The sequence below is a fragment of the Athene cunicularia genome (assembly GCF_003259725.1).
Source record: "Athene cunicularia isolate RWA chromosome 4 unlocalized genomic scaffold, athCun1 chr4_part2, whole genome shotgun sequence".
In the NCBI taxonomy this organism is placed as follows: domain Eukaryota; kingdom Metazoa; phylum Chordata; class Aves; order Strigiformes; family Strigidae; genus Athene; species Athene cunicularia.
In genome coordinates, this window is record NW_020799099.1 from 23,715,967 (window position 1) to 23,741,140 (window position 25,174).

The 25,174-nt window shown below is 49.4% G+C and overlaps 3 protein-coding genes across 8 annotated transcripts in view; 2 read left to right on the forward strand and 1 right to left on the reverse strand.

The window, feature by feature from the left end:
* The window catches only part of ARL9 (ADP ribosylation factor like GTPase 9), a 6,812-nt gene extending 1,203 nt beyond the window's left edge, over positions 1–5,609 (forward strand). Inside the window, exons 2-4 of the mRNA XM_026847946.1 lie at positions 160–439; positions 3,185–3,360; positions 4,467–5,609. Of these exons, the coding sequence (XP_026703747.1) occupies positions 160–439; positions 3,185–3,360; positions 4,467–4,646 (636 nt within the window). The 3' untranslated portion in view covers positions 4,647–5,609. The remainder of the gene's footprint in view (positions 1–159; positions 440–3,184; positions 3,361–4,466) is intronic.
* Positions 5,610–5,733: 124 nt separating this feature from the next.
* THEGL (theg spermatid protein like) lies at positions 5,734–20,436 on the forward strand. Of its 5 annotated transcripts, none has more exons than XM_026847845.1 (8): positions 5,734–6,746; positions 8,199–8,952; positions 9,969–10,091; positions 11,662–11,799; positions 12,107–12,227; positions 13,333–13,464; positions 13,964–14,139; positions 14,739–16,159. In XM_026847845.1, the coding sequence occupies exons 2-8, from the start codon at positions 8,861–8,863 to the stop codon at positions 14,851–14,853; spliced, it is 897 nt and encodes a 298-aa protein (XP_026703646.1). In that variant the 5' UTR covers positions 5,734–6,746; positions 8,199–8,860; the 3' UTR covers positions 14,854–16,159. The 5 variants fall into 5 exon arrangements, 4 of the variants coding, with proteins under 4 accessions (XP_026703646.1, XP_026703648.1, XP_026703647.1 ...); XM_026847847.1 differs by having other exon boundaries at positions 8,902–8,952; XR_003398318.1 differs by lacking the exon at positions 5,734–6,746 and adding an exon at positions 20,403–20,436 and having other exon boundaries at positions 7,447–8,952; positions 14,739–16,106.
* On the reverse strand, positions 16,329–24,979 carry HOPX (HOP homeobox). Of its 2 annotated transcripts, none has more exons than XM_026847848.1 (3): positions 24,578–24,979; positions 19,707–19,883; positions 16,329–17,216 (listed from the first exon to the last, which is right to left on the reverse strand). In XM_026847848.1, exons 2-3 carry the CDS (start codon positions 19,848–19,850, stop codon positions 17,139–17,141), a joined length of 222 nt encoding a protein of 73 aa, XP_026703649.1. In that variant the 5' UTR covers positions 19,851–19,883; positions 24,578–24,979; the 3' UTR covers positions 16,329–17,138. The 2 variants fall into 2 exon arrangements, with proteins under 2 accessions (XP_026703649.1, XP_026703651.1); XM_026847850.1 differs by lacking the exon at positions 24,578–24,979 and adding an exon at positions 20,139–20,190.
* Positions 24,980–25,174: the final 195 nt, after the last annotated feature.

Sequence of the window (25,174 nt, forward strand, 5' to 3'; positions counted from 1 at the left end):
GGCCGGACGGCGAGGCCTTGGGTCGGGCGGGGCGTGCGGGCCGGGGCCGCTCTCTCGGCTTTTCTCCCCAGCTGCGTCTGGTCTCCGGCCTCCCATCGCCTCGCCCTCGCTGCGGCCAGGAGCCCAACTGGCATCTTCTCCCTCTTCTCCCTGAAGTAGCTTTTGCCGTTCCCTCCCGAGCCCTTGTCACGCTTCCGTTTCTCCCCCAGCCCCGCTAAGCTTCCCATATGCCCCGGCTGCCTGGCTAAGCGAGCTGCCCTCGCCTTGCAGGGAAAAGGACACAGCAAGCAGATACTGGTGCTGGGCCTGGATGGGGCTGGGAAGACCAGCGTTCTCCACTCCCTGGCAACTAACCACGTCAAGCACAGCGTGGCTCCCACTGAGGGCTTCAATGCTGTCTACATCAACACTGAAGAGTCCCACATGGAGTTCCTGGAGAGTGAGTGAACCTGTTTTAGTACAGAACATAAAATAAGTTCCTATCCTATGTCTTAGGGATCAGGACTGTATTTTAAACCCTTCATATTCTCTAGTGACCGCACTGATACCATGAAGTTGTGATTATTTTCTCCTCGGGGATCCTGATTTCCCACCCTGCTTCTTGAACGGGATGATAACACTGGTGTTAGAAGGGATCTGTGTTCGTTCAGCCCTGAGTTCTCCCAGAGAAAGAATGGTAACAAGCCTGATTATGTGAAATCAGCCCAAAGCAAAGGTGTCCCTAGTAAGCCTTGTAGCACTTGTGTGTTGTACAGCTGCTTCTTGGTGCTTATGCCTGGCAAAGGATAAGAGCAGAAAAGGAGTAAGTGATAAGGTGAAAGAACAGAGGAGGATGAGAAAAGCTTTGTATCCTTTTTGTTCAAAAGTCTCATAAGTGGTGTTTTCCAGTCTTCAATGTCTTTTGAATGTAGGTGTTTGCTAAACTTCTGTGTTGTCCTTAGCACTGAATTTTGGGTATTGACTGCCTGCAGAATGCATCTCCTGTGATGCTTTTTGGGTGTCACAGCTGTTCTAGGTGCAGCTATCTGATGGGGAACGTAGAGGTCCTGCAATCAGGTCAGTCCCTGGTGCAGAGGGTCTGACATCCTCGCCTCATTGGTGCCTGCCTTCTGTGGAGGCAGAAGCTGCCCTTCACTTCCTGCTGCTTCTGCACTGTGCTGTACCAGTGCTCGACTGGCAGTTGTACCAGTGCTAGACTGGCAGCTAGCCCACAGAGGCCTCCCTACCTTTGTCAGCAGGCCTAAATCAATTGTGCTGTTCCCAGCTAAGTCTTTGGGAGGTGAGGATGGGGCTGCTAAGGCAGGATTTAATTCCCAGTCCTACCACCATAAGAGTCTCTGTGGTGTCTTAGGGAAATCATCTGCCCAGAGATGCTTGTAGTCTGTGCTCCTCTACTAATGGGTACAAGACACCTGTGTCTCCTGCTGGGGGTTGCTTTGTGTAGCTGAGTGCAGAGAAACCCACAGTATCTTTGCTCCTGCCTGGGGATGGCCTGGGCCCAGTACTGTGCAGCCCACAGCAGAACCTACTGTTTCTGAGTCATCCTTCCCTCTCTGGTCCAGGTTGGTAGTGACTGAGATGTGATGGCTGTGATCTGACCCATGGGAAATGAAATGTCTCAGGCCAGTTTCAGCCAGGTAAATCCGTGCATGGCTCTGTAATCTGGTTACTTACCCAGTCTGTACCATCGCCTAGTCCAGGGGTTAGCAGCCTATGCTGATCACGTAGCACAAGACGATCAGTAAAAAAAAAAAAATTGTTTTTTTTCGGGCTTAGATAGGAAACTTCTTTTTCTTAGTACCATCATATAGTTAAGTGGGTGATATCTTGCCTCTGCAAAGGATAGGAGCTCCTGGCTTCTGCTGAGTTCCTACTGGTTTGAGAAAAAATGTTCTATGTGAGGTTGCTGACCCCTGGGTTATGCTATGCATGAATGCACTTAACAGAGGGAACGGTGGTGAGCCCCCACAGCGTCACAGTACAGAATCAGAAGCATCTGTCCCAAGGTGATGTGTCAGTCACAGCCCTTTGGCTCCTTTCCACGGTGGCAGACTTGCAGTTCTGCCAGCAGATGCGTTGGGGCTCTTGAAGTCAGGCACACCCTAGCAGGAAATGTTGCTTCCCTTTCTACGTTCTTGAAACTACTGAATCATTTTGACTTAAGTGAAAGCAAAATTGCTTTGGAACAGAACAAAATCACTGAGGTCATAAAAGATGGCTGACTATTAAGTCAGTTTTGAAAAGAGCTTCTCTTCAGTTATAGGGAACCCCAAATGTATTGCTTTGAAAATTTGCTACTTTTGGGAGATGTGCCTTTTGAGCACCTCAGTACTCTTGAGCAAGTGGTTCTGCAGTGTACCTAGAAGACCTGGAGAACTGAAAACACATCTGAAATACTTAATATGCTGTTAGCTATTCCTGCTCCTATTAAACTCAGCAAACTGCCAGACTCTTTTTGTCCCCTCATGGGAACAAGTCTCAAGCAACCTGTGCATATGGTTTCACCACAGAATTGTTATAAGGCCTGGTTTTGAAGATGGACAGTTTTCCTATGTATCCAGAAGAGAAGAGCTCAGGTAGAAATGTATCCTGTACAAAGCTTTCTCCCAAGGATTGCCTGAAGAGTCTGCTGGGGCTTGATTTTTCTCGCTTTCTAAGCATCTCTGGTTATTGACAGAATAGCTGTGGGAGTTTTGACCTAGTCCTTAGTGTCATACAAATCTGATAAGCTCCATCTCAGAGCTGAATTACTTCTTTGGAAGTTGTAGGCCTGCTTGGTCCTAAGATGAGATGGACATGTGGAGATAGGTTATATGGGGACTTTCTCACATGGTTTTTATGGACACTGAACCTTTTTCTACTCTTCTGATTTGCTTGAGTGCAAGAACAACAAGGCAGAAAGCAAGCATAAAGAAACTGAACCCAGAATCCTCTCAAAATAAGAGTTTAAAATGGAAAGTGGTTTTTGTTTTTTTTTTTCCTCAGAGTATGCACATATGCCTACATGAGACTTGACTGGAGAAAATAAAGCTATTTTCAGTCTCATACACAGTAGCCCAAATACTTTGAGCTTTTGGTAACCCAAATACCTTGGGTTTTCAGCCCAGGGCCTGCTGTCCACATCTCTGGGAGCAGCGCTGCTGGGATTACTTGGTGAATCCTGTGCTGCCTTCTTCTCTTCCAGTCGGGGGCAGTGAATCTCTGCGTTCATACTGGAAGATGTACTTGCCCAAAGTGCTGTTGCTAATCTATGTTGTGGACTCGGCTGATCATGCCCGACTGCCTGTGGCGAAACAGCTGCTTCATCAACTGATCCAGAATAACTCCACCCTGCCGGTGGTGGTTCTGGCCAACAAGCAGGTAAGGATTCCCTGCTGCTAGCTGAGCTTGGGCTGGCAGCAGCTCTGAAAACAGCAACAAAGCCTTTCAAAGGAGGTTTCTTGCCTTTAAGGAGGCTGCATGACTGGGAGCTGGAGGTCTTTCTGGGACACCTGTTGACCGCAAAAGAAAATAATCTGAGGTTGAGTTTTTGATCTGCAAGATGCAGGTCCTGTGCTTGAAGATGGTGTAGTCAGACCTACGGGTGGAAATAATGGTGGAAAGTGCTCTAGAGTTGCAAGATTTGGGAGCTGCAAGGGAGAGACTACAGTCAGACTTGGGATTAGGTTTCTGTTCTGAACATCTGTCTAGAAGTATCACTTTACCTCGCAGAAGCTGAAAAGTGAGGCACTGCCTTCAGATTGGTTGTTGCTCCTCAGGCTACTGCTGAAAGAGCAGCTTTCCCCACAAGGCAGTGCTTTCTCCTAAGATCTTTGTGAAAGTGCCAATGACTAGTGCTGTACCTGGAATAGAATTGTGCCTATGATACAGTCAGATGACAGAACAGCCCATGGGTTTTAAGCCCAGGTTTTCTTTTATGAGGGCTGTGTGCTTGATTTGCTTTACGTTGTTACCCCCTAAATTTCTAGTAACTTCAGCATGTTACTAGTAGTCCTTCATGTTACTCTTGAAGGCAAGTGCAGGCTTTGGCTTCATCAAACACAAATGCTACTACTGATTCTCTAGGTCCTGGAGTCAGAAATGCTGGTGGCTGAGAAGGTACATAGGACGTGACTTACACATTTGCCCCGTTCTTGTAACTCTGTGCTGGGTGCCCAGTACCTTGGGCCAGCAAGACTTTTGTCTGCCTCATATAGGTAGTCTTACATTATCAGAAACACTGGTATTACTAGAAACAGAAATGTACCCTTATTTATTTGGAAAGAAATTAGGTTAAAGATAAACATTGTTTTTTTTCCCCAAGCATTTTAGGGCATGGGAACTTGATCTCATAGAAGGTAGATAAGAATGGTGCCCCCTGAAGCCTTTGAGAACCTTCCCCTCCCTGGACAAAGGCAGTGGCTCAAAGCGGGAATGGTGCTGCCATCTCATGCAACTAACAGGGTTGTTTTGTTTTTGCGTATCAGGACCTTGAAGGTGCATATTGCATCACCGATATTCATGATGCTCTGGCACTCTCTGAGATTGGGGATGAGAGAAAGATGTTCTTGATCGGTACCCACGTCGCAGAAGATGGCTCCGAGATCTCCTCCAGCATGAAGGATGCCAAGGAGCTGATAGCACAGCTGGTTTTGGAAACACAGTGACATCTCTTCCTACAGTGTGATATTTGAGCTGCGGGAGATGAGGTGTTAGTGTATGGTCAGTTTGCCATGTGGTGACTGAAATGTACAGATATTTTTTCCTTGTGGGTGTGAAATTCCTCTGAAAATGATGTCTAGTTGGTAAGAAAATCTAATTTATAGTGGTTTGAAAATACGTCTGAAAAGTAATCTATTTTTAACGTATTTGTAGGTGAAGATTAGGACAGCAGTTAAGGGGATAGATAACTTAGATGGTCTGAGATGGCTTCTTGCCAGGTGGAAATCAAGCATTGACTTCAGTGGAACAAAGTTGTATCCAGGAAATTTAACCTGGCTTGATGTCTCGGGCTCAAATTGAAATATGTTTACTTCACATGATTTACAGAACCCTGTTAGCAATGTTGTTTTGTTAAAAATGAGACCTCACTTCTTGACAGTGTCAGAAATTTAAAGTGCTGCAACTAGCATTTTTGACAGTGACAATTTTTGTTGTTGCTGTATTGGAGCTGTTTTTTAAGGGAGTGGCAAATTGGGTTGGTTACTGCTTCTTTAGTGGGTAAGAATGAGAAAATGAAAGCAGTAAGACGCTAAGTGTTTCTTTGCCTACAGGGAAAAAACAAAACAGTGTAATTTAAGGTAGTGACTGGAAGCATTTAAGTTAAATTGGCACAGAAAGTGGGAGACTCCTCGATCAGGCTGAGCTGCTTATTTTGGTTTAGTACAGGTTGTCCTCGAGCAAGCAGTTTTACATGTGAAAAGCCTGTTGTTGTTTGAAAGTGATTTCTGTTAACACAGCAGGTGAGGCAGATGAGTTGCTGAGGAGTGTCACTCTCCCAGTGTCCTTGTACTTACACTCCGGGAGCAGTTCTGTAAAGGACCTGTTTTGCAAGTGCATTTACTGTATGAGGGTTTTACAGTTTTGTCCCTTGGAACAGATTCATAAAGCAGAAAATTTTACCCTAACCAGTGGTCTGGGCTTCATTTACCCAAACAAGGAGTGCTGCAGGAGACCCCGAGGCCTTTCCTGGACAGCTACCTTTGAAACGGGTCTGTTCACCCATCTGTGAGGGCCGGGTGCCCAGCACCTGCACGCACTGCCCTGCTTGTGGGCCCTGGCCTCTGCTGGTGGCCAAGGACTAGCTCCCTGGGGCCCACTGGTGAACTGAATGCCAGATTCCACTGCTGTGGAACCGGTGGGGCTGTGGCTGCACTGTTGCTGTGGCAACGGGAGCATGCGCCATGGTGGCTGTCAGGCCATGCACTGGTGGGTGGACGAGGTGGCAGAGGCTGGTCATGGGTAACGGGGGCTGTGGCTGTTGGTGGGGGCCACCCCTCTTGTGGTGGTGGTGGCTGCCCTGCGCCCTGGCCCCTCACCCCACTGGGGCTCGGGGGCTCTGCCATGGGAGGGCTCCTGTGTGTGGTGTGGCTGGCTGGCGCCAGCAGGCCCCTGGCGCCACAGCTCCGAGCACCTGCTGGGGAAAGTGATGCCCGTGGCCTGACTGCTGCTGACACTGGGGCACGTGGCTCCCCAGCGTCCGTGTCTAGTTTCCCCACTGTGCCGGTGTCACCAAGTTTATGGCTTTCTGGCCCCCCACTTTAAAACATGGCAGCTTGTCTTGTACTGCTACAAAGTCCCAGTTTAATACAGCCGCTACTCCCCTGAGGCTCTCAAGATGTCCCCTTGAAGTTATTGAAGCTAATGGTAAGGGGTAGCTCTGCTGAGCTGAGTGGGAGCCTACAGGTTGACAGTGGCTGCTGGTGCTCCCAGGAGGAGGATACTGGTGAGGGGATGTGGTGCTGGGGGTGCTCTGTCCTGCGGCCTCGGGGGCTGCCAGCACTGCTGGGTGAAGAGCAGCCACCAGAGAGGAACACTTCATGTACAAGCATGTTACTATGCAGCTGCACCAGGAAGGTACCAGGGAAAAACACTACAAATAGCTGCCAAGCAACTGTATCCTAAGGAGACGCAGAAACATCATCTACTTTGAGTTTATTTCACACTGAGGAGCAGGCAGCCCAGGCTGCAGATGTTACCAAGCTTTTAAATTCACCTCTTCTTGTCTTTGCAGTTTCTTGTTACTTGTCTGCACGCTCACGCGACAGGTAAGAAACCCAGCCCCAACCTCTTGGCTCAGTGTCCAGGCTGTGCCCCACATCTCTTGGGGAGAGTTCAGCTGGGGATTTACGCAGAGCACTGCGTTGATGACACTGATAAACATACAGAGGAAATGATGCCTGGTTTTCCCCTTCCTCTGCTTCTCATGACAAACAATATCTGACTGTCCTGCCCCTTTAAAACAGAAGCTGTGACCCTTTGCTTTACCAGGAATTGATCTCAGAGGGAGTTGATCCCCCTTAAGCAGTGTGTCTGTTTGAGCTCAGGCAGCAGAGAGGAGGTGTTTCTATGGCTGCACCAAGGCCTCATTTTCCCTGCTGGGAAGCATGAGAGGGGCCAAATGGCAAAGGCTGTCCCCTTGTCAATGAGGTAGGTTAACTCTTAAATTGCAGAGCTGCTGCAAGTGCATCCTGTGTGGGGATGCCTGTCTGTCCAGAGCTTTTGCCATGATAAAAAGAGTAGAAAGTAATCTTTTTTTTTGTAATTGGAAAAAAATCAAAAAACAATTGTCAAATGAGTTGAGGGACCTGATTTGGACATACATGTCACTTGTCCCTTGGCTGGGTCAAGGGAGTGCAAGCTTTGTGCAGCAGTGTCCAAGCCAGCCATGTGGAGCACTAGGGCCATATGCCCTTTGTGCTGGGTTTGGCAGTGGCGATGTGGGGGATCTGTTGCAGGATGAGCCTGTCTGAAGGATGGTTCTAGCTCTGCAATGCAGCTAGGCTGGGGGACACGCTTCTGCATGGTTATCCTTCACCTCTTTGCCCCTTTGCAAGGAAAAGCCTCTGGGGAGGTGCTTGGGAATGAACAGCTGAAATTTGGTTTTGGCTCCTGAAATGATAGCTGCCTTCCAGATTGTGTTCCATCTTGAACTGGTGGCAGGGGGCCAAAGTCTCCCAGGCAGTTCCCTGTGTGGGATCTCAGTGGGAACTGTGCAGTGTTGTGACCGGTGGTTAGGCATGACGGGGAGGTAAATCAGTAGGCATCTCGCAGGGAGCGTGTGGCGAGGACGCTCTAACAGCAGCCTGCCATTGCTAGAGTCTCTGTGGAGCTGAGCTCTCTGGCAAGTGTTTGCTAGAGCTTGGTGTCTCTCTAGAAGTATCAGCCCCATCAGAGAAACCACAGATGTGTCCCCAAAGCACAGACTTTTTTTCTGTCAGCAAACATCTCTACTGGTGTTCCTGCTCCTCTCTAGGGCTATACTGCCTTATTGTCGAGTGATACTAAGCAGAGAAACAATGCCCCAGGCTTTCATCTTCTGTGCTTTTTCCATGGTGGGGCACTTCCACAGCTGCCTGCATCCTGTGACTGCTCCCCAACTGGCAGGGGACAGGCACCTGCAGCCCCAGCGGGTGGGTGTGGGCTTGGTCTGTGACACCAGCAAGTTCTGCAACGTACTTGTGGCACTGGTGTCATCTCGTCCTTCTCTTTGTACCCAGGCTCACAAAACAAGCACTTCCCAGCCACTGGGATTTTAGGCCTGGGACACTTGAGCATCAGAAGCAGACAGCGATATCTGATCTTCCTGAAAGGTTTTGGTCTGATGAATATTCAGTAAAAACTTTTCATGCTGCTTCTAGGGCATAGACCATGTATATTCCTGTGTCTCTATAGCATCTAAACCCTCTGTGCTAAATGAACTGAAAGAAAATTATAAATAAAAAAATATGTCTTTACTTGTGCTCCTAAAACCATGTGGGAACAGTGCTGTCTCCATGGTGCCTTTTAGTAAACCACAAGATTGTTGATAACTGGTGTTTCTGTTCATTTTGGCTCCTTTAGGCTGGGAGATTATCCATCTCCTATGTGCTGGGATTGCATGGCAGTTTATTAATTAGAAAAGTAACTTCCCCTTCTCTCTGCCATGTCCCAAAGGGACCCTGCAGTCAGGGCAGAATTGCAAATTTGTGACTCTGCAATCCAAGAGAGAGCACAGAAATCCATGGCCTGGTGAGTTCACCACATTAAATGGATGGAAAGTTACTTGGAGGGAGATCCCTTATACACACTCATAAGCGATGGAGGCAAAAGCATGGGGGTTCAAGAGTGTGTTTTATGGCTCTGAGTACAGTAGTAACTTCTTTATGCTTTGTTTAACTGTATGTTTAATGGCAGATTTGTCCTTTTCTGCAGTTTTGACAGGATACGGGAACTTGCAGAACCCAGGGAAGCAGCTTGTGCACATGATCCCAAGTAAGGCTATGTCCAGACAGATCTGGCTCAAGGGCTGGGGACTGATGGGGCTTCAGCTGGTGCAGACCCTTTGCTTTTGTTTTGCTGTTGTTTGCTTCTCAAGAGCACAAGTGACTCCAGAAAAGTAGACTGAGATGTTCATTGCATGAGGGACTCTTCAATTTGCTCTTTCTTGGTTTTGGTGCAAAAGCTGGGCTTGACCCAAGTCTTGCCTTTGCTGCCCCATCTGAGCTGCCCCGCTGAGGTGTTGCTGGGTAGGATGGTGTCGTGGTGTGAGGAGGCTGGACCTCACTGGAGCTGCAGGCTGCTATATCCTGGAGGACACAGTCCAGCTTTAGGAACAGAGTTGCCGTTTGCATTATGTGGTCAAGCTATGGCTTGACAAGCTAGGGCAACAATCTCTTAATAACGTCCCTTCTCCATGGTCTGGGTGGGTGTCTCTACTCGAAAAAGGTTCCACAAACCCACTGTCCTGCTGTTCCCTGTCCTGAATACCCTGGTACCTTCTTCCACCATGGTCTCTCAGTGGGGGATGAACAACTCCAAATTTGCCCTGGGCACAGGAGAATAACCACTAACGTGCTGCAAAACCTCACCCACTTTCCGTGGCACACCCTGACCATAACATTATTATTATTATTTTTACTGTCATACCTGTGGTATAGTTAGGTGGTAATGGTGAGGCAAGAAAAATGCAATCATGAAACTCCCCCAGGGGTTTCAGAGATCTAATGAAACGACCCTTTCTGCGTATCAACTAGTAACTGTACAACCAAATTCATCACTTGAAGGCTCTTTTCTTTTTGAGTTGTCAACAACACCTGGACAGTGTTAGGAAATTCTGTGCCAGAGAAGGTGAATGCTCAGAGGATGGCAGTGGCACTTTACAGCTGTGGGGAGCTGTAGGGACTCTGTGTGTGGGTGTCCCATCCTAGGCAGGGCATGATAACCCCAGCAAGCATATTTCACACTTGTGCATTGTTTCTGAAATTTCACACCCTTGCTGTTCTTGCTAGGCTTGTGTGGGGAAACCAAGAGATGATCTGGACCCTCTCGTGTGATGCTTTTACAGCTCGACCATCCCCAAGAACAGTGGCACTGGCCAAGCCCAAGAAAGATTTTGGCAAGCACCAGTGCAGGTCAGTGATGTGGTAACATGTCCTAGGGAAGGAGGCAGCTCAGAGGGTCTCCTCTAATCAGGGTGACATGCTGGCTCCCAGGGAAAGGGGAGATGCCATCTTGTCTCCTGCTACTGTTGCCCCCCAGGGAGCTCCATGCCACTGTGACCCACCAGGCTGTACTGGTCCTTGGAACAGGGGCTGTCTGTAGCAGGGAAGAAAGTGCCATAGGAGTGTAGTTACCCTGAGTGCTTGACTTCCAAAATGAGGAGGAATTGGGGGGTGCTAAGTTTTGGTGCCCTTTTATTTCCTCATACCCTTCTTCCTGGCTTCTGCAACATGTGGTGGTTGCTGGTCTGCTTAAGGCTCTGGGTTTGGAGCAGCCTTGCCTTGATGTCAGTCTTCAAGCACATGGGAGCATGTTCCTCCGCTGTAACAAAAAATCCAGATAACTCTGCCTTGGCTTGGAAGCAGAGATGTGTGCATGTATGCCTTGATGGAAGCATGTGTGTGTCAGACCTGTGCATACAGAGGGACTGTCTGTCCCTAGAGTGTTCCCTGTCCATACTGGGGCTGATGCAGCCCAGCCAGGCACCTGGACACAATTAGTGATCTCTTGCATCCTTTTGGAGCCTGGCCCAAATCTTGAGAATAAAAGTTAGGAAATTCTATGAACAGATAAATCTTGCAGCATCCTGCTGGTTGGAAAGGTCTCTTGCCTTAAGTTAAACCTCTGCTTTCACTACGTGGTGAAAAACTAGTCCATGTTTGGGAATAGGAGTGAAAAATGATGTAAAAAATGTAAACTTCAGTGGCGGTGGGTGATGCTCCATTCCTTGCAGCAATTCATCTGTAGCTCTGTTGGAGGGGATGAAGCTCTTTTGGAGGCAGGGTGGTGGTTGCTAGTCTGTAAGAAGTCCTAGCAATGAGAATGGAGATGAAACACTGTTGCACTCTGTTTTTTCCTCTACCTGGAGGGATGTCAAGACACGTGTGTCTGTATTTTTCTCTCCTCTGCTACTGTCATCAGTTCAAGAGCTCTCATCCCCCTGAGAACCTCTACCTCTGACTAGCAGTGTCCATCTGACAGCCGTTCCTGTTTTTCTACTCACCTCTACTCTGGTGATGACAGGCATATTCCAAGAGTTATGGCTGACAGAAAGTTGGATGAGCATGCACTAGGCAAGCCTGGGGAGATCCCAAGGTGAAAGGAGCTGCAAGAGCACAAGGTGCTATTAAGCCATTGCAACAGAAAGATTTCTAAATTGACAGAGCTGAACAACAGAGATGCTGCCAGATGTGTGTTGTGAAGTGGCTTCTTGAAATAGTTCAGAGAAAGGCCTAGACTTCAAAAGCAATGCATTGAGGGTGCTTAAAAGATGACTTTGCATGTGCAAACAGCATATACCTTTAAAATCAGGAAATTTCAAGAACAAATTCCCATTTGTTCATGGCTTGTCCATGTGTACTGGTGCCAATTTTGTACATGCAGAAGGCATGGATGCTTAACTAGACTTAGAATACCATCTGCCAGGATCACATTCTCTGTCAGTTACTTTTTACTAATTCTTCTGTGTTGTTGTTCCTCAAGACCCCTCTTCTTGTACAGCTGTGGACGGGAATCAACAATCTGGGAGCGTCCCCTGATAGTGGATTTTGCCTTCCCTTCTGATCGGCTGCTGAAGTTGTCTGAACCTAAAAAATGCTCCGCTGCTTACCTGCGGCAAAGGTGAGAGGCCAGAAAGCCCGTAGGGTGCTATAGGTAGGCCCTTGGGTCTTGTAGCATTGGTGTAGCTTCAAAGTAATAAATACAGGAACAGAGGATGGGTGTAACAGCGGGCAAAATGCAGAGCAGGGACTCTGCTGGATTAGGACCTCTGGATTCTCTCATGGGATGAGTGGGTTCTGCACTGGAAATGGCCACAAGACAAAGTTGCCTTCTACTGCGGTAAACATGAGGCTCAAATGTCCCAAATGCAGCCTGGTTTAACCCATGCGGGAGAATATCTGTGAGTGCCATGACTCTCTGCTTCCAGACCTCGCCAGTCCCCCGAGTGGCCTGTGTCACCAGCTGCACGGAGTTATAAAGCCTCCCCACGGATCATGGAGCTTGCCCAGCCAAAGGTGCTGCATCCAGAGTTCTTGCTGGCCAGAGAGGTGAGGAGATGATTGAGTGAGATTTGGAGGGGACAGTGATACAGCAAACTGTCCTGAGTTTTACACCCTGTATCATTCCCCTGGATGTGCCCAGTGTGTGCTCTGGAGGGGAGAAACTGTCTGCTAGGGTTTGTGATACTGAGAGAAACTGACTTTTCGGAGTGAGATGCTGTCCTTGAAAATCCCCCTGCTGAGGGACAGAAAACAGCCAGGCTGGAGCAGCCTAGAATAGCAGGAGAGACAAGGGAGGCATCTGGGTTGCATCCCCTGATAAAGCAGAAGGTGGAGAAACCCGATGAGAATGGCCTATTCAGCTCCTAGGGAGTACAGTCGTGTTTGCAGTTGGGCAGCTGTACTCCAGTCTGTGTATATAGGGAGCACGAGCCTGTAAATACTATGTATATTTTAACAGTGTATATTTTAACAGTGTTTTACCAGAAGCCTAATTTAGAGATGTGTTTCTGAACTTGCTCCACTGAGGTGGGTCATTGCTTTGGCAGGGGTAAAAGGGTTTGGGGCAATCTCAGATTACAGTAATTTCCATGGCAAAGGCTAGGTTTCTGGCTGCAGACTCTGGTCTGTGAAATAAGGGAGGCTGTGCTGAAACAGGCCTTGGCATCCGTAACACTGTGAAAAATAGGGGAAGAAGTCCCATCCTAGAGCAGTAATCACTTTTGCTGTAGGAATGCAGTTAACTGCGTCAGCACTTTTACCCTGAATCCTGAGCATCTCTCCTTAGCAGGAAAATTGATTCAGCCAGGAAGATGAATATGAAAAACATCACTGGAAGAAATTTATCTGCGTTTTTACCTGGCTACACAGGCTCTCATTACAGGCATTCCTTTCTGGCTATGAGTGGGTGACATCTGAGGAAAAAAGCCATATTAGCTGAGACATACAAATCCCAATAATGCCAAAATTACCTTATAGTTCCGGTGAAAGAAAAATAACGGGTGCTGGGAAAGTAAGAGTGCTCCTTCTTGTGCTCATGTCTGCAGAGGAAGGGTGCTGGGTGTTCATCCCTTTGGGGAGGGAGTGTGTCCCTGTGGACTGCTGTGTCAAGCTCTGTGTCTGCACATCCCTCCCCCATTCTGAACCCACGCAGGTGCCAACACGGGTTACAAATGCTGCGGCCTTGGCCAGAGCATCCTCGCGGTTACAGCGTCTTGCAGAGCCCCGGGTCAGGGAGATGACCTGCTGCTATGAGTGCAGCTTTCTTGAATCTGTCATTCGTCCGGTAAGGCAGCGTCACCCAGGACCATGCACAGCAGTGACACCGGGCAGAGGGGAGGGCAGGGGTGCTCAGTCACTGGTGGCTCTGTGACAGCCCTGGATGTGGTGCTGTCAGGCTGATGTACCTGCTTTCTGGGCTAGAGAGCAGGACTTGTGCTCCATCCAGAGCATGAACTGACTCCCAGCAGACATCCCCAGAGAAGGGCAGACCTGTGCCTAGCCTGCAGCTGTTGGGATGGGGAGAGATGGACAAGTGTCTAAATGGGATCTCCAGTGTGGGGGATGGGTTGGAGTAAGAGGAGGCTGGAGGGCAGGTTATGGGACTGGCCAGGCAGTGATTTCTCCTTCCACAGCTTGTCTGGTGCCAGACACAGCTGTGGACAGGATTGTGCCCTGTCTATATGTGATCAGTGGCTGTGAACCTGGGGACACTGAGTTGCAGGCTGGTCACTCTTGAATGCCAAGAGCACTTGGTAAGGACCTTCCTTCCCATTCTTCCACAGGTTTCCAAGTTGGCTCAGAAGGCAACTGCAAGCCCTCGGACCCTGGAGCTGGCTAGGGCAAAAAGATTGCATCCTGATTATGTGCCTCTGCGGGATGCTGAGTGGCCAGTGACAAAGGCTGCAAAGCACACCGTGGCCACGCCAAGGCTCGTGGAACTGGCCCAGCCTCGCAAAAGGTAGGTACTGCTTACCTGCCATGGGGAAATGATCAGCTGTCAGCCCATTTTGTGCAGGCCACAGGACCTTGTTGTTCTGAGTTTAGCCAGTGTGATTAAACCACTGTTCTTCCACTTCCAAAATGCATGGAATTTATATGACTGGATGTACTAATGCTACATGGATTGTGGCTTAAAAATAATTTTTTAGGTGGAAGGAGAATAAAAAGAGAAGAAATAGGAACTTTCTAATTCTAGTAGGAATTACTGTTTGGGACTTCTTAATTCTTAATTGCAATTATAAAAACCAACCAGCAGACACATGGCACAGTAGCACATTCATGCTGCCCAGCATGATGCAGCTGGCCTCAACCTGGGCTGCAGGAAGTGCTGGGTAGGGTGTTTAACAGAGGGTGAGGGAGTGCCTATCTGCAGTGGCTGTGACAGCTTCAGTGAGAGATGGGGCATCCCCTCACTAGTGTCCTGGTGACAACAGCAGAGGCATGACTGCTTCTGGCCTCTCTTGACAAGAAAGGGCAGGGCTCAGGTGGAGGTGTGTCAGCTTTGAGAGCTGGTACCACTCCAGCTGGAATTGACCAGCTCTGTCATCATTCCCCCAGGCCTCCTACGGACTCAGCTCAATTCAACCCAGACGCATTCACGGTGAAGGAGACTGCTAAGAAGGCAACTTGTTCTGCTCGGATCCAAGACCTGGCTCGTCCAATTAAGCGCTGAGCTCCCTCAGAAAAACAGTCTGCTGCTTGTGCCAGTTGCCTCCATCAGCCCTTGGAACATCACCCTCTTTCGGCTGGGCTGTGTCTGGAAAAACTACTTGAACACGGCATGGAGGCAGCACCCAGCAGGAACACTTTTTTTTATGAGCAGCCACTTTTACTGGGCTTATCTGGGGAGTTAAATAAAATGGTCATTCCTTAAGAACAAAATAGTCATCAGGGAAAATGAGCAGAATTTGACCTAATGTGGGAAGCCTCTGTCCCTAGTATGTGTTACATCTGGAATTTATCACCTTTCTTATCTTTTTGCTCTAATAGTTAAAGAAGGAATGAAATAGCTGTAGGGGAAGCCAGCACAGGAACTGTTATTTCACTTAAGGAAGTCTGGCAAACCAAAGCCAACGACATGCAGTAGGTTGATGCAACACAATTTCTGACCTTAGGTTTCAAAATTTTTGCTAAAGTTCAGAGATCTTCTTAGCAACACTCCAAGTTTTGTGCCTGTGACAAGAAGTAGAAGCACAAAAGGCTGCAAAATTCCAGATCCGGAGCTGAATTTGATAAGGTGCAAATCTGTAATACAGACTTTGGAAATGCTGGGGTGGCACATGTGTTGAGTTGACTTGGATTTGGGGCCCATTTTCTCAACTGCCTGGAGAACAGGCAGATCCAGTGCTTTGCTTTGCATGCATCTTTGATACAAGTCTCATGGGTTAAATTTGTGCAGTTCAGATACTCAGTTGTGTGACCCTGGGCAAAGTAATGGAGCTCTGCATTGTGATTTTTGGGGCCTAACTCAGAAAAGCAAAGTAAGGGAGAGGGCACATGGCAAAGACTAAGAAGAAAACAGGTATCAGTACCAGACTCTGCAGAATGAACTCTTGAGCTCCAATTGGGTCTGTGGGTGCATCAGTTTGGCAGCTGGATTGCAGGGGAACGACACAGCCTGTGTGGGACATGGCACAGGGAGATTGCTTTTATCTGTTTCCTGTGAATGTGGCGTGCTCTGCACTGGCAGCCTAACTACTGGTGATGGGCTGGAAATACTGAGGCAAGCTGCTCTCCAGAAAGGGACAAAAGCCATAAATGAAAGCTTTGGCAGTTTCAGTGCCAGTGTATCTTAATCTTCCCTAGGTTAACCTTACAAAGAAGTAGAGGCAGGTGATCACAAGCCAGAAGAGGATTCATCAGAAGATCCACTAATTGATGCAATAATCCACTGAACAGAAGATTTTTTGAAACCTTTTGAACAAGGTAAGGTCACTGGACAACAGAGCTGGTTATTTTTTAGCCCATGCATTGTCCTGTGCCAGGACAGATGAGAGTTTGGGCTTTATGCAAGAGCCTCAGCGCAAATGCATCCCTCAGGCTTGAGAATGGCCTGATGGAGGCTAGGGTCTGCCCCCGCACCGCTCTGCAGGGGAACCCCAGCACTGCCAGCCTCTGCCACCTCGGGGCTTGGGTTGTGTGTGGGGCTGTGTGGGCTGCCATGGATGGACCCATGGATGCCCTAGAAGAGGAATTTGCCCATGTCTGTGGCCTATCCCTGTGGCAAGAGGGAAAATCCACATAGTCCACTGAGGCTGCCTTGGAGAAGTGTTGCCCTCACAGAGTAAGGAGTCTGTCTCTACCACTGGGGCAGGGAGCACAAGCAGGGACATAACACGGCTCCTCTCATCAAAAAACTTTGTTTTTTTATTAATGCATTGGAAAAAAGAAAGACCAGTTTCTTCCCTTTTGTGACCTTTAACAGAAATGTGAGAAATGCAGTCAAGGGGCTCAGGTCTGATTATGGTGTAGGCACTTGGTTTGCCTATTTCCTGAGCTGACTTGGGCAACTTGAGCTAATTGAGATCACCTGAACAACCCATCTGGTTGTCCAGGTGCCCTCCTCTCTGGATGATCTGTATATTGAAGCTAGCATACATACTTTACCTCTGGAGATCATAAGGAAAATATTTTCCCCCCCCCCCTTCTATGTTTGAAACTTTCATTAGGGCTTTTCTGCAAGCCAGGGACAAGGGCTTGAGACTGTCTTGCCCTGTGCAGTCACTGTTAATGGATGGGAATCACATAGGTTATGCAGCCATCAGAAGCTGTATACACACACATATATATATATATTTTTTTTTTTTCCTGGTTATGTACACTTTAAATAAAACATGTTAAATAGCAGGGTATTACTTTGTATCTCAAAACCTATTGCAACAGAAGAACCCCAAGGAAACCCACTCTGTAGAGCTTCACCATCATTTACAGCAGGCATGGGGATTGGAGCGGCATCCTCTAGTCCCTGACAGACCCGCTTTCTGAGGGCAGCCCTTCAGACTTCCTCCACTCTGCCAGGCGCTGCTTGAACCATTTCTGGAAGAAGAAAAACCAGATTGAGTGGACTAGGTTGAGCCAACCCTCTGAATAACCTCACTAAAGGTGCAGATGTGGGCAGCACATGGGACCAGGTGAGGGAAACTCATGGTACTGCTATCTTGTAGCAAGGCACTGTGCTGTTCCCAGGCAGCAGGGCAGCTGCTCCTGACACGAGCGGTCTTGTTACCTCTTTCAAGCTCCCTTCAGACCTTTACAGCATGTGTGAGTCTTCATTTCATTGCTGTGGGTCCAGGTTTTTCTTGCAAACAGAGTAAGAGATTGGCTAAGGGGCTGCTGGAAGGTGTCTGCTTAAATGGCTGGAGCAGTAAGACAATTACTGCAGGTTCAAAAATTACAGAAATCAAAAGTTGACCTGCTTCAGAAAGAATGAGAGGGACAACACAGTGGGTCTCAACAAATTTAAGAAAAAATAGATTTAAAAGATGGGTTAAAAATTATCTTAGTCTTCAAGCAATATGCATGACTACGTTATTCTGTAGTAATTTACCATCTCTAAGCCAGCTCCCAGAGCTGCTGATGCTACTTCAACCAACCACGGTTTCAACTGTTAGATAAAATGCAGCTGGATAAAGCCACACTACCTCCCTAAGAAGAGATATATAACTCATGTGTGCCGGAAGCATAGCTCAGCCTTTTGTTTGGGAATGTGCCTGTGAGTTGCTTTGTTGCTATATTTGTTCATGGCTATTTTTGAAGCTATTGTGGTCCATAATGATACAACCATGGTGCTCTCTACAAGTGGCTTTTGAGCTAGCACTACCCTGGACCACATCCAGTCAGATGATTGCCTGCCGAGCCTCCTCCCCAAAATTTAACTTCCTGTCCTAAACCATCATCTCCCGTTGACTCAATACCTCTTTGCATCTCATTTTTACTAAATTTTTAATTAAAATGGTGGCTATATCTAGCTGATAAAGCACTCCATGTGTCAGGAGCAATGATTCTCTGTGTCATACGCAGTGCAGGCACTTTGCAGCTTCCCATCTCAGTCCCAATCCTGTCCCTAACATGACTTTCATCTCCAGATCTCTAGGAGCACTCTGGATTCATGAAAAAAGATGGCTATAAGGGAAGATTTTAATACATCTCCAGAGATGTCATGGGCATATATGGCCTGTGTTTACAACTTGCTTTAGGAAAAAAAAAATTGAGCAGTGCCATTTCTAAGAAGGAAAAGGTATTTCAGGGGTACTGTCTCCTTGCTGCCTCAAACAAGCAGTGGTACCTGCCTCTCACCAAAGCAGAGTAGAGGAGGGGTCTCCTTTTCCACTTCAGCCAAGGACTATCAGTGCAATGGATGTTATACCAACATCCTTCTCCGGGAAAGGCTAAATGCTGGCATTGCCTGCTCGGCTCTCATATCCCTTTGGCTTTGCCCAGGGAGAGCCAGGCTTGGGAGCTCTCTGCAAAATGCTGCTAACTTTTCAGTGTGTTGGATTTCTTTTCTGTACCCATCAATGCTGCTGTGGGTTTAAGTAGCTTATAAAACATCTGCATCGAAAATGGCTGCACTGCAACCTGAAGGAACTGGGAAGGAGCTGTTTGCTTCTGAAGACCAGGTTAGCTTCCAAGTAGCCAGATGGAGCACAGGGCCAGGTGGAAGTCCCAGACAGTGGCAGATTGTCTCTGTCGAAGGACATTTGGAGGCCTCTATGTCTCCTAGAGAGGCTGACAGACCTGCCTGATGTCTGGGCTTAGGGACACTGAAGTAGCTAACAGTGAGGGGGAGTGTGCACAGCCTAAGCATGTCCTGCAGGAGTTGCATCTTTCCTGTATCTGTTTTAAAATTACTGTAGTTGCTTCAGACCATAAAGCCAGCAGTGGTTTTGGCACCAGAGATCACTAGAAATGGGTTGGAAGGAAAGGACAGCATGCAGGGGTTGTATATTCAGGACTCCACAGCCAGCCAGTGACACTTGGGGTGTGCCCTTGTCCTGGCTGGGGGAAGCACTAGCCTGGTCACCAAGCCCAGGCTGGGGATGGGGCTCCTGTGTGGGTGGGGGAGAGCAAAGGGCTGCTGTGCAGGAGGCCTGTGGGATGAAGGGGCTGCAATTGCAGGGGAAAGGTCTTTGGGGATGCAGGGGCAGGAACATGTGGGGTGCAGGGAGGATGTGGGGTACAGGGAGGTGCAATGGTGCGGTAGAGCTCTGTGGGTGCAGTGTGGGGTTAGGAGCATACTGGGGGTTGCAGAGGTGCAGAGGAGACTTGTGGGTGCAGTATGAGGTACCGTAAGGAGTATAAGCGGTGCAGGGAGTGCAAGTAAGGAGTGCATGTAAGGCATGCAGAGGCACAGAGGGGTGCAGGGGGTGTGGAGGGAGCATAAGGGGTGTGGGGGGGTGCAGTAGGAAGTGTGTGGGGTAATAGAAGATTACCCCCGGGGGTACGATACAGAGCCAGAGCCAGGACAGGCAGGAGATGTGGGAGAAGTGTGTGGGGCACAGAGGCATGCAAGGGGTGCACACTCACCAGAGTCTGCTCCTCGGAGAGCCCGGTCTCAGCCGCGATGAGGCACAGCGTGGTGGGGTCAGGATGCTTGTTCACCTTGCAGAAGTTGTACTCCAGGATCTCCAGCTGCTCCTCAGTGGGAGTCACTGGCTTCTCCGTGGCCATCGCTTCCCCGGGGCAGGGCTATGGGGCCAGGCACTGCGGAGAGGGGCCGGCATCATTGCCCAAGCTGGGATTGGCCAGCAGGGCTGCATTTGCTGAGCCCCAAATTTGCCATCCCTGTTCCCACCAGCTTCCCCCTCCCCAGTGGCCTCTGGCTACAGCAGAGCACAACTCCCCTCCCAAAGAAATGCTGGGGGGCTCAGCTGTGAGCCCTAGACCTCCAGCAACTCCTGCCTCAGTTTCCCCACTGTGGTAACCACATGCCAACAGTGCCCAGCTGAGCTGTCTCACCATCCTTAGCTGTCAGAAAACTGCAGCCTGTCCTCTGCTCAGCACTCCTCTGTTGCTGTATTTATAGCCAGTGTGACTCCCGTGGGGACGGTTCCTGTTTACAGCCGTATTTAGGTCTGGGCGTCACTTAGGAGTGATGTCACAGCAATGGGCATGTTAAGGGGGTTAATTTAAAGACATTAATTAAAAAACATTATTTATTCTCTGGGTGAGGGGACAGTATCTGGCATCCAGCCTAGTGGTTTGGTATTTTTTCCTTCTCAGCAACCAGGCAAGTTTGTGCAGAGGAATCACAAACTAGAGGATGCAGGATCTTTCGGGAGCATGGGCCAGGACACAGCAATCACCCCATTTTCCCTCATGATCAGTGTCCTGGTCTTCCTCCTAGCAGTGTGGCCAGACATCACACAAAGCTGGTAATGACCAGATGAGCTGTTTTGTTTTTGCTAATATTTAATATTATCATGCATGGGCATAAACAGTTAGTGTTTTTTTTGAGCACTGCTGAAACTGCTTGTTTTTCAGTCTATAAGTGAAGGGTCAGTCCTCGGAGGACCATACCCCATGCATGTCTTGCTTAAGCACTCACTGCCTTCAGCTGTGATCAGTGCTTGGTGCTCCGGGCAATGGCAGAAGAAAGAACCCCATATTTTACCCCAGGGTAATGTTTGTCCCACTTGCACTTTGCACGAATCTCTGGCAGACTTGGCACAAAAGCACAAGCAAAACCAGTAAGTACACCTTGGGTAAGTCCCACACCTCTCTTCTGCAGGGCTCCAAGTTTGCTCCTGCATGGCAGAGGGTCAAGCCTGCCAATTTGGTCAACTCAAATACGAGGCATTGCCACCAAAAGCATGCAGATGTCCCTTGATGCTGAATCATTTCAGTGTTTCCGAAACCAAGCTGTGGGGTGTTGGCAGGGGAGGAGCTGGATGCAAAAATGTGGCCTTTCTTGATCTGCTCTCCTGCTGTCCGAGTTGCCTGGCCCAAGTTGCCTGGCCATCTCTGTCAGGTGGCTTGGTCGGTGTTACTGGCTGTCCACGCTGCCAGAAGCCCTTGGCCTGCTTTGGGACTCCTCTGGGCCACTGGCTGCAGACCTGCCCTGCCTCTACCTTGCAGTCCAGCTTCTCCCTTTGGTTCTGGGGTGTAACCCAGGCACCTCCATTATGCTGCACTCCTACTGCGTAGCTTTAAACCCAACTGCTTTCCTGGTTGACAGATAACTCACCTTCACCCACTTGGTACCCTGGAGCATACTGAATGCCCCAGGGCTCTCACCTGCTGACAGCACTGCTGGGATGGGGCTCAGCTCCAAAACTGCCTTGCAGCTTACAGAGTGCCAACTCTGCTATCCATGAAAGGCTGGAGAGATCCTCTTCTTTGAGCTTTATCCCAAAAAGCAAAGACCCCACTGAGACTTGTCTGTAGGAGATACATTGACTAATAAAAGGATGCTTTGGCATTTGAGTAGGGGCTTATAAATAGACCAGGGCTGGTTGTGAAACAGCCCACTCTGCTTGAGTCACTTGGTAAATAGTGATTGTAACACAGTGGTTGCATAAGGCTGGAGGACCTCTGAGCACTATGGAGTGTGCTGGTAGACAGCATCATCTATCACGCCTGGACAGACTAGGGAAAGACCATCTTTAACTCCAGGTGCTGCAGACTGAGTTGGCCGTGTCTGCCATGGGTGTGTGGCAGCAGTTGTCTGGACTTTCCTGGAATCGGTTCAGTTCAGACCTGTCCATATAGGAAGGGGACAGACAAAGTTCAGTCCCTAATGTGGGTGAGCTGGTGGGGGCCAGGTGAATGCTGCTCACCTTCTTGGGCATTTGGAGACCTCTAGAAAAGATGCAGGGGGAGAAAGAAATCCCCTGGATTTGAGGTGCTGCTCTCCAACACTGTGGCTGTCAGGCTCTCCATGAGGTCAAAGTGTAGATGAGGCCAGGCTCAAGTCCTTCAATTCCTCCTTGTTCAGCACCCCACCAAGTGACCTGCCCTTCTCCTAGAAAGCCCAGTCACCACAAGGTTCCTCATCACCTCTGGATCACCCATCTAGCCTGGGCCACCAGGAGCAACATGTCCTGGTGATCCATAAATCATCGTTTGCAGCATGCTGCATTAATGTACATTCATTTGTGTGCATTGATTTGCATGAGGAACATGAGGTTCAACTTTCATGTTTCATCTGCATAGCTGTTTCTATTTCTGATAATTTCTTGATTCCTGAGGCATTTCCCCGTAGGACACAGTATCTTCTACTTTCTAGCAGTTCAGGGTGCACCAGCATGGAGGATGTGATACCTCATGGTCTTTCCTTGTCTCCCCTCTACCCCTGCTCTGGAGGAAGAACAGTTCCTACCTCTCAAAGGCTGTGAGAAGGCTTTTAGAAAAGGGTGAAAACCCTGGGGGTCCTGGAGGGCTCTGCAGGTCTCCCCACAATGCTCCACTGGGCCCTGGAAGTTTGCAGGAGTCATGCGGCTCTGTGCAGCTTGTGGCACCCAGCACTTGGTGCCTCTCAGGTGCTAAAGATTTGGGCTATATGACAGGACTTCAGGGCACCAGGAGTCTCTAAATGTCCTGATTGGCTGTATCTGGACCACTACTCACCTACCTGCTACTTAAATGGAGCCCTGTTTAAGCCCAGGCCTGGAGCCTGCTTTTCAGGCTGCACAGGACCTCTCCCCTGTACAGGAGAGGTGATTTCCTTGCTTACATTTCTTTCTGGCAGAAAAATGGAGAATCACAACTGTTTTGCTCAGCTCTGAAAAGCATCACTGCTCACTGCTTTTTTCTGCTTAAATTTTTGCTGGCATTGGAAAAAAATGGCTTTTTCAGTGCAATGGGTGTTAAATCATCTGTTTGGCTTTCAGAAGGGCTGGGGGCCTGTGGTCATCATTCAGCCCTGTGAACAGTGCCATGCCCACTGCTGTCTCCCCTGGGCAGCACAGGGATGAGAGTTCAGTGGCGGGGGGTTACTCACCCAGGCGGAAATGACAATGCCAGATGCACTGTCACAGTGAAACCACAGCACTGGTGACACCTGCTCTGTCCTATGTGTCAAGCTGGGGAATTCACACTTGGCTCTGACTAACTGTCTTGGTTTTAGGTGGAGCGATGTGAGAGCAGCCACCAGCTGAAGCTTGCAAGGGGTTTGTGGGTTGCCTGGGCTGTGGATGGCTCCAGCAGCATTGCTGTGTACGTGGAGGCTGTGCAAGCAGCACCTGGTGCTCTTAGTGTGGCTAATGGGCCATTTAAATGCACCTCCAGAGCCATTTTGGAGTGAGCAGGAAAAAGGCAATGGCTGATGGACACAAGTTGCAGCAAGAGAAAGTCTTATTAGATGTTGGGAAAAAAATCTTCACAGTGTGGGGTAGTCCAACATGGAGACAGGGACCAGAGAGGTGGCGGCATCTCCATCCTTGGTGATCTCTAAAAATCAGCTGGACTGAGTGATCTGACCTAGATGTGAGGTAGGATCAGTGAGGTGGAGAGAGACCTCCCTCCACAATTACACTGCCCATGTCCTGTGGTTGCACCCAGCTCCCCAGAGACACCCTGAGGTTACTAGCAGGGCTCCCAGCTCTGGCCAGAGACAGGAGAGGATATATCCCTCCGCTAGTGCAGTCAGCACTGACTATCCTGGCAGAAAGCAGCCACTTTTCCAGAAAAGACATGATCTCTGTTTGCTCAGCTTTGCTTTTTTGAATGGCAAGCACAATAGCTGTCTGTCTGTGGAGCCTTCTAACAATTTACTGCACCTGAAGCCCCTGGAAAACTCTAAGCATAGCTCTTGCCCAGCTGATGGGGCCCCATAGCCCCTGCTGGGCTTCTTGATCCCTTCCCCAGTGCTCTCCCCACTGTTAGGGCTGGGATGCATCTGCATCTGGCTTTAGCTTGCAGCTATTTCCTGCCACTGCAGGGATTAAAATAGCAGTTCTCAATGCAAAGGAGCCCTCCTGCCCTCCCTTGCTTTGCCGCAGAGCCATGTCCTGTCCCAAGCTTTTCGCAGGACTCCTGCTGTGGGGTGGCTGTGGATAACATCAGCCGGCATGGCGCACAGGATAAGGTGGGACGGAGGCTTTAAAAATAAAACAGACCCTGCCATAAATAAGGAAAAACCACCTGTCATGCATCCGGTAAACTACCCGTTCAGCCTTTTAGAAGATAATATCAGACGGGAACAAAGCAAACAAGAGCACAGCAGCTGCTGAAGCAGAGGGAGGTCCCTGTGGTACCCCCAGCCTGGGGTCTCTGGCTGCCTTCATGACCCTCTCCCTGCCCCAGGCATGAAGCTTTCCCTCCACAGCCCTGCCAAGTGCTGCTCCAACCTCCCCAGCATCAGTAAGCGCAGGTCACCCCCTCCCTCCATCCCTCCTTCCCCACCATCCCCAACTGCAAATCTACCCCAGCACCCCCAGCTCAAAGCCTGCACTTACCTGGAGTTGTCAGAGACCAGAAGTGTGTAGAACAAGAACCCTGCAGGTCTTTGGGTGACTGCTTAAGTATCTGCGTGTGTGTGACAGGCGGGGACCTGAAAAACCTGCCACAAATCACAGGAGCTCCCGGGATCCACAGCCACTCTCTGGGCTGGTAATTCAGGTTTGGCATCCACTCTCTTTGGCAGTGCTCAACGCATGGTTGTACGTGCTGCAGGGCTCTCCGGACGGGTGGCACCGGGAGCCGTCGTGGCTCGTCCTGCCACGCTCCGGGCTGGTGGATGCCGTCCTGCAGGCCCCGGGTGAGGGCTGCTGGGGCTGTTTCCTACAGGGTGCAGGAAGGGTGAAGGCAGGGTGCGGCGGAAATTGCGCTCAGACGTTCATTTGGGCTCCAGCCAAGCTTGCCTGCCCCTCTGAGGACCCTGGGACCCCCACCGCTGCCCCCTCAGCCAGGCTGCCACCTGCTCCCCGGCTGTGGGGAGCCCCACTCATGGCTTTGCTGATGGAGCACAGCAGCAGTCACTGCTGTGCAGGGCTGGCTTCTCATCTCACTTTAGTCGTCTGCAGAGGATTTGTCCAGGTTTAAGGCTCCTGATT